General features: G+C 43.7%; 1 protein-coding gene across 2 annotated transcripts in view; it reads right to left on the minus strand.

The window, feature by feature from the left end:
• Positions 1–1833: 1833 nt before the first annotated feature.
• The window catches only part of NUDT3 (nudix hydrolase homolog 3), a 240184-nt gene continuing 234076 nt past the window's right edge, over positions 1834–7941 (minus strand). The window contains exons 15-21 of one of the 2 annotated variants that reach the window (XM_087374766.1): positions 7156–7262; positions 6888–7056; positions 6583–6666; positions 6311–6342; positions 5986–6076; positions 5729–5875; positions 1834–2169 (exon numbers count right to left, since the gene is read on the minus strand). In XM_087374766.1, coding sequence (XP_087230892.1) covers positions 2107–2169; positions 5729–5875; positions 5986–6076; positions 6311–6342; positions 6583–6666; positions 6888–7056; positions 7156–7262 — 693 coding nt within the window. In that variant the 3' untranslated portion in view covers positions 1834–2106. Of the gene's footprint in view, positions 2170–5728; positions 5876–5985; positions 6077–6247; positions 6343–6582; positions 6667–6887; positions 7057–7155; positions 7263–7941 lie in introns of both variants that reach the window. The other variant, XM_087374765.1, reaches the window with a different exon arrangement.

The raw sequence follows: 7941 nt of genomic DNA on the forward strand, positions 1-7941 counted from the left end.
GGTGACCTCCTGCTGAATGTGGTCGCCCTCTAGTGCCAAGCTCGCCTGGATCCACTCTCTCATCTGTCTCCCTGTGGGTGTGTGGCCCACAATCGCCTTGTCCTGGAGGGACTGAACTGCTTGCTACACCTGTGTCTTGTCGGCTGGAGAAAGAAGAAGCACATCCGTACGGCTAGATATGTTATCCGATCAAGCACTTATGGGATGGGAGTGCCACTTTGCATGTAAGTCAATTCCACCTAGTTGAAGGTGTGTGCAATGTATTGTGCCCATCAGATATGCTTTGCATTGTCGGTCAAGCCTAAAACACCGTTTTTGCCTTAGTGTCATGCACAACCATGAAAAAACACGGTCCTAAGTGTGTTATTCAAACAAGTACTTATCGGATGGGAGCTCCACTTTACACACAAGTCGGTTTCAACTATGTTGAGGTGCGTGCAAAGTATTGTCACCATCGGATATGCTTTGCATGGTCGATTGCGCCTTATACACCATTTTTTCTCTAGTGATTTGCACATCGGCAAAAAAACACGCCCTTAAATGTGTTATCTGACCAAGTACTTATCAGATAGGTGTGCCTCTTTGAGAACATTTCAATACCACCTAGGTTGAGGCATACGAAAAGTGTTGTGCCCATCGGATATCCTTTGCATGATCGATCGAGCAATAAATACTATTTTTGCTCTAGTGTCATGCACATCCGTAAAAAAACACGCTGCTAGGTATGTTATCCGATCTAGTACTTATGGGATGGGAGTGCCACTTTGCATGTAAGTCAATTCCACCTAGTTGAAGGTGTGTGCAAAGTATTGTGCCCATCGGATATGCTTTGCATTGTCGATTAAGCATAAAACACCGTTTTTGCCTTAGTGTCATGCACAACCATGAGAAAACACGGTCCTAAGTGTGTTAATCAAACAAGTACTTATCGGATGGGGGCTCCAGTTTACACGCAAGTCCGTTTCAACTAGGTTGAGATGCGTGCAAAGATGGCGGGGAGGAACTGGAGATGGCGGGGAGGAAGGGGAGGGAGATGACACCGGGGAGAAGGAGGCGGAGGAGGAGATGGCAGGGGAGAAGGCGATCGCGGAGAAGGAGGGGATGGCAGGGAAGAAGGCGGAGGAAGGGATGGCGGGGGAGAAGGAGATGGCGGGGGAGGAGGCAGAGTAGAGCTGAAGGGAGGAGGAGATGGCAAGGGCGGGCAGTAGGAGCACGCCCGATCCTCATTTGACTGCGCACCTAAGAGGGGTCGCCCTGACATCCGTTTCAAAGATTTAAAGGAGCAAGTGAATGAGCTCAGATAAAATCCCCAAAACACTTGTAAAACATAGAGAGAATGTAATATGGCGCAGTGCTATGCTAGTATTGTTCCCTCACACATGATCATATGATAAAGAAGGAAGCTGATCCTTGCGTTGAAAAACCAGCTAAGTCTCGAGGAAATCCTTATACAATTCTCAAGGCAACTTGTATTGCATCATTTTACAATAACTGGGTGCAGGATTAATTGGTATGTTACATCCACTGTACTTCAGCCATAGATACAAGCAAATTACAAGAACAAAACAAGAAAGAAGAATAACAGCTGACTTTTAGCAGCTTCACTTTAGAATCTAGATTTTACGTTGCACATAACCTGTTTTTATTTTCTTCCTTTCTAGCCAGAATTGATCAGTAGAACAAGAAATTTACATTTTCCATTGAAACTCCCACGAAAATCTTCCCTTCAAATGAAGAACTCATTGTGTCAATATGACGTTTTAAGGAGCCACCAATACAGCTACTGCATGTTTTTAAAGCTGATGGTTGGATACAATTAAAGACAACAAAAGATTGTGGAGCCCCAATGTCAAATAGAATTTATCTGAATTGATTAATATACCTGACTCGAATGACAGGTCCTATAATCACACAGATGTGACCTATATTGACAAAGTCTAAGATTTCAATACAGAAGACATGCACTCTTTTGAAACTTGAAGCAGATGGGTACAGGAAAATCATAATAAACTGCATTTATTTAAATCCATGCCTTAACAGAGCCGCAGAATGGATCAAACCTGCAAATGTACAGAATTGGGAGTCAATCAATTCTTCACTTCACCTCTACTGCATAAGGGCTTCAATCTGGCTCATAGCATCGAATGATGGGCATATGTCCACTGGCACCTGAAAGGAAAGATAGGAACTATCATATGTTGAAGTACGCCCTCCAATCAAAATCAGAAAATGAGATTGAAGAGAAGACAGACAAATACAGCCACAACTAGGACACTAGTACACGCCACAAAAGAAAGAAAGAAAGAAAGTTTATTAGAAGTCTTTGGAAGACCAAAGGGTCTATGAGATTAAAAGAAACCTGATACAATGAACTGAGGGGTGGAGCTACTAAGCGGGCCTCAACACCCATGAAAAATACATAAAGAAAAACCCATAATCATGATCATATCGGCACCAGTACATAGAGAAAAAACCTGTCTGAGCTCAGAGGATGGGAGTTGGCGGGGTGTCAACCCTGAGAAGGGCATTGCTGTGTGAGGTTGCTGTGGTGGCATAAAACCTGTGATGGAGCACTGGCAGTTGTCGATGCGTGGTCTGTTGTGGTCTCCTAGCTATGGCCCTGTGGCAAGCAAGCACCAGTGGATCATGTCTCCGGTCTGGTGAGCATGGAGAGGAGATCTCCTAATATGATCTATGCCTCAATCTGCTGGTGAGTCTGTCATATCTCTGGCTTGAGTCCTCGCATCCGCCGTCTGTGGGTATTGCTGGTTGTTGTTGTTTGGCTGGGAAAACTCAGTGATCGTGCTCTAAGAGGAGTCTGGCTATGTACCCTAATCTTGCCTACGTACCGAAGCAACCACTTCCTGTGTCGGACAGCCTCATGGATGAAGAATGCCAAGCATCTCTCATCTGGGTAGGACAGGAGACTGGATAGGGGGTCGAAACCATCCTTGAAGAGGCAATTAGAGTGAACTCAAATATCATAGTACACGGGGAATCTGAAAACGAAGTGCTCCACTGACTCAATCTTCTAGTGATTGCAAGTGCATCTCCAACCCTCTCTGGGTATGCCCTTTGCCCAACCACTCTCAATACCAAGTCGGTGTGATGACACACGAAATGTCCGATTGACATCCTCAAGGAGTGAGGGAGGTGGATCATTGTGTATCCTGATGGATTGATGCATCTGAAAGCGAAATGCTCCACTGACTCAATCTCTTGGTGATTGCGGGTGCATATCCAACCCTCTCTGGGTATGCCCTCCGCCCAACCACTCTCAATATGGAGTCGTTGTGATGACACGCAAAATGTCCAATTGACATCCTCAAGCAATAAGGGAGGTGGATCAGTGTGTATCCTGGCGGATTGATGAAGCCCTCTATTGAAATCCGTAGTCATTGGTCTCCATGGAAACTGAGATTCACAGCAGAGCTCCCGAGGTGCCAACCAAGTCCTGAATGTGTGTAACTGTAAGAGATCCTCTCGGATTATTGGGTTCACCTTGTGATATGTAAGCGAGATGGAGGGGGCCTCGACAACGTACTAAGAGCCCCAAGCTCTCAAACCATCTGCATGTGTGGATACCAACATCTTTGGTCACCCTCTACCGCCAATACCATGGATGAGGACAAGGCCAAGCAAGGAAGCCTACGTCACCCTGTGGTGGAAGAGACATACTATCTAATGTGGTAGAGATACGTGATAACCTAAAATAATGCATCAAGCTGTAGTGGGAAGCTTAGTCAGGACTATCTGATGTGGGACTGAAGGCTTGCTGTGAATCATCCATGAAAGCATGAGAGCTTAAAGCCTCCCAACTCAAGTCTTGGCCTGATAGGCCTGGCCCCCAACAAGGGCTGCCATACATACCAGCTGGTCCGACCAAAGAATCAAAGATGAGGGTTTTGGTCCGGGGGTCCTGGAAGTGAGAATAAAAGCACTGCCACTTGAGTCTAGCCAGTGCGGCATACCCCCTACCTAGTTGGTCCAGTAAAGCTAGTTGCATAGTAAAGATCGTGCCCGAGGAAAGGACCCCCAAGTATGTCTAGGATGCAACCACCTCCACCGGCAACCCATCCAAGGTGAAATGCACTCTGTGCATGGCTTCCTGGGACGTGTTGAAGATCATGAACTTGCTTTACCAAGGTTGACCTTCAAGTCGTGTGTCTTACAGACATTGAAGTTCTACAAAAAAGATACATTTATTGCTATGTGGAGCCTACACAGGGGCTGTGGCTTAAGTTACATTATAATAAAGTGGAGGGTTGAATGACCAACATGGACAGAAAGACCTGCAGTCTGGATTTAGAAATGAAGTCTTTGCTTTATCTGCTCAACTTAAGCATGGACTGCATTCTGTGGAATGTCTCGAAATCGAATCCAGCATGCAGCTAAGTCATGGGAGCTATAGTGGGTGGCTTACAAAGTAGAGAGTGAGGATCAGCCTGCTGTCACAGATCGTCCACCTACTTATTTAGAGGAGTAGACACACACGGCGCATACCCAGTCTGTGAGCTGCAGAAGCCCGAGGCACCCCCCTGCTCAGGTCACCTCCGTACAAGGCCACAATCAGAACTAAACTAACAACAAGCAAGCAGAAGGAAGAAAGCACCAACTCAAAGAAACGTTCCTATTTCTTCCAATCCACAAGCAAAGGTTAAAAAGATAGCAATGATGACAAAGAAGAAGAAACAGAATGAGACACAACAGAAAGGAGCTTACGATTTTTTCAGAAAGCAGAATTTATATATTACAGGATCTTCCACCAAATCTCAAAAAGACATGCAGATTGAGGGCACAAAGACTAGGAAGACCAAGCCAAGAAGTTCATGAGCAGGCTTCACAGGCATTTATGACAATAGCCAGTCATGTTTAATGCAAATACAATTAAAGAAATAACTAATCTAGCTTTAAAAGCTGAAGCAAAGCACAACGTTGATGGCTGATTGATGTGGGATCGATAAACTTGAGGGGAAAACAAAATGGGACACTTTCAGCCACACACAAGGAATAACCAGCAATGGAATCAAGCCTCAAGAAAGCATAAGAAATGGGTGGAACCAGCCCCTTCAAAAAGTATAGCAAGGAAGATTTGTGCATAATATGCAATGGGGCCCATAAAATCTTGGAATGCCTTTGAGAATGAAAAGGGTGGAAGGCCCAACAAGGCAAGAGATTGAAAAGAGCACAGTTAAGATGAGTACAATAGAGCTGCAGGAAAACAAAGAAGATCCATGCCATATCATGTTGAAATCATGGTAGATGGTTGGTGATTAACCAACACTTTTTCTTATGATCCCAGTTTGACATAGAACATTATTTCTGCTGGGTTGGCATCACCTTTGGGAATCACTCCAGCTTCAGACCATGGGTCTACTACTAAGGGCACATTCAAGATATTGAAGGTGGCCAAAGTAGCACTGGTTATTCATTAGACAAACATAGCATCGCAGTGGGGTAGCTTTTCACGTAGCCATCTTGTCCCAAATATAGGTGAGAACAGTGCTATAGGACAGATGGTGCCAGCTGATGGGCATTGGTCCAGAAGGATCATTTCCAAGAAAATAACAATAAGATTCTACGGTTCTGATCCTAAGGTTGGGTACTAGTCTACTATAGAAACTAAGTGCCCTATTTGATACACAAAAACGTATGAGACCAGAGAAGCATTCCTTCCTCGTTGTGCAACAATTTGTCGAGACTTTTGTGATGGGTTTGGAGTACTGACTGAAACACTTTGTAAATGGTCTAATGCTCTTTCCAATGGTGGAGTAATAGTTGCATATTCTTCAATAATCCTTCTAGCAGCATCCTTATTGCCTTGTGCCTGGATAGTGAGTATCTCTTTGCTAAGGCTTTCTACAGCCGCTCTCACCTGCATTGGCAAAGCAAGTTAGCCAACAAGGGTCTTGTGAGGCATGGATGACATTAAAAATGTAAAAAATCTCTCGACCACCGAAATTCAGTCTGTACTGGAGTAATCACCTTGGCAAAATCAACCATAAATGTACCATCAGGACAGACCACAAAACCACCTTTCTCTAATATCCAATTGAACTGTAAGGCTTGTCCCTTCCTGCAAATTTGCAGCTTTATTTGAGAACAGGCAACCATGAATATAACTCTAAGTTATAAGCATCACAAGTACATCCAAGCAAGATCTATTGAAAATGTAAGAAATTACAAATGGCTAATTGATGGCTAATGGTGGTAAGTTTCAAAGGGACACTGTTTTTAGAATTAGTACCCGTGAGCCTCCTTGAGCCCAAAACGGATGGACCGAAAGCATCCAGCGAGAAAGGAAACATACATGGTTCTCTCTAATTGCTTTGGAAGTAGATTCTGCAAAATAAAATTCAATACTTATCTATGGAACATGTTAAACAAACACCAAATGTACATGTTCAATTACTCTTGACTATTATGCTTCTCTGTGAAATATGCAGCTTTTGGATGCTGCCTACTCTGAGCAGTGAAGAAGTTTTAATTTTTCATACTTAATTCTCTTTGACAGATGGTACAGAGCCATTGGAATCTAAGGACGCTGAAATGCACATGCTAGAATATCCATATTCTACCCACCTGATCAACCAAGTAATGAAGTGCCCAAAGGCCCACAATATCAGCTTTGGCCTCTTCTAGGGAAGAATGAAGCTCTTGAAGCTCCTGCAAAAGATCTGCTAATCAGATATACAAAGAAATCTGAAGGAAGGTACAACTGTAACAAATAAAAGGCTGTCAATCTTTAAATTGATTACAGACAGGATGAAATTTTAAACCAGTTCTTCATTCATATCCTGTCCTTTACTATTGTACTTATTCTCATTCCACATTTATTTGTCAAGTAAAAGCTAAGAATGATGAGTTACTGGATTCCATCGACATACAAGGCGAACTGTTGTCTCTCTCCCATTTGGAAGAATGATTGAGTGTGGTCCAATTCCATGGCAGCATTCATGGCAAATTGTGTGGATGAAAAATGACTCGAAGTCCACCTCTTTTTGTTGCAACTCAGAAAGACAAACTTGTGCAATAGGGTGCAAGATGCTGTGGAATCTGCACAAGTAATAAAAGTGATCATTCTTGGTTCAAAGTGCACACAGGCGCCAGGGCATTGGTTACAGAAATTGAAACATTTAAAGAGATGGACTGTACTTTGCTTCGGAGATATTCTTCATCAGGACCATTGCACTCCCATGTTCTTTCAAAATACGCTCGTCATTGGGAAGATTGAATGCAATTGTTTGTGGACCCTTCACATCCTGCTAGGAGGAAAATATGCATGATGATTCCTATATAAAATCTTGTCCTTAATAAGAAAAAACATATTTTTTGTCTTTGATGATCTCATCAACATCACTGATTCTTCAGAATGTTACACCAATGATGCTTGTGCATACATGCATGTGTGCACATTTTCTGCATGCTTACTAAAAGCTCATCTATCTAGATTAAGAAATCTAAGAAACATTCAATAAGGCCTTAGGAAATGCAATCAGGAATAATTTCTCAGAGAATCTCTCCTACTCAACAATAAAGCTATGTATATATACCTCTGTAAACTAGTGTAAATAAACTGAAGGTGGATGGTTATGTGTGTGCTGCGCGCACGTGTGTGTGTGTGTGTGTGTGTGAGGTGTGGTGAGTGTGTGTGTGTGTGTGTGAAACGAGGTGTGTGTGTGCGAGAGGAGCGTGGGTGTGGTGCGACGGCCGTTGTGCACGTACGGTGAGCGTGTGTGTGAGAGAGGGTGTGCGACGGACGTACGGTGAGCGTCGTTCATCGTCGTCTTTGGCGCCCGTCGCTTCGTCAGTACCATCCTTCGCTGTTTGTTGCTTACCTTTCCATCGCTGCTCCGTTTGACCCTGCTCGTCATTTCTTACCTGCAGTCTTCCTTCCCAAAGCCCTTACATTCCGTTCGTGTTTTCCCCCCTTTATTTATT

This window comes from Dipteris shenzhenensis, chromosome 5, assembly GCF_047967505.1.
Source record: "Dipteris shenzhenensis isolate YYH24624 ecotype China chromosome 5, Dip_SZ_1.0, whole genome shotgun sequence".
Classification (NCBI taxonomy): Eukaryota; Viridiplantae; Streptophyta; class Polypodiopsida; order Gleicheniales; family Dipteridaceae; genus Dipteris; species Dipteris shenzhenensis.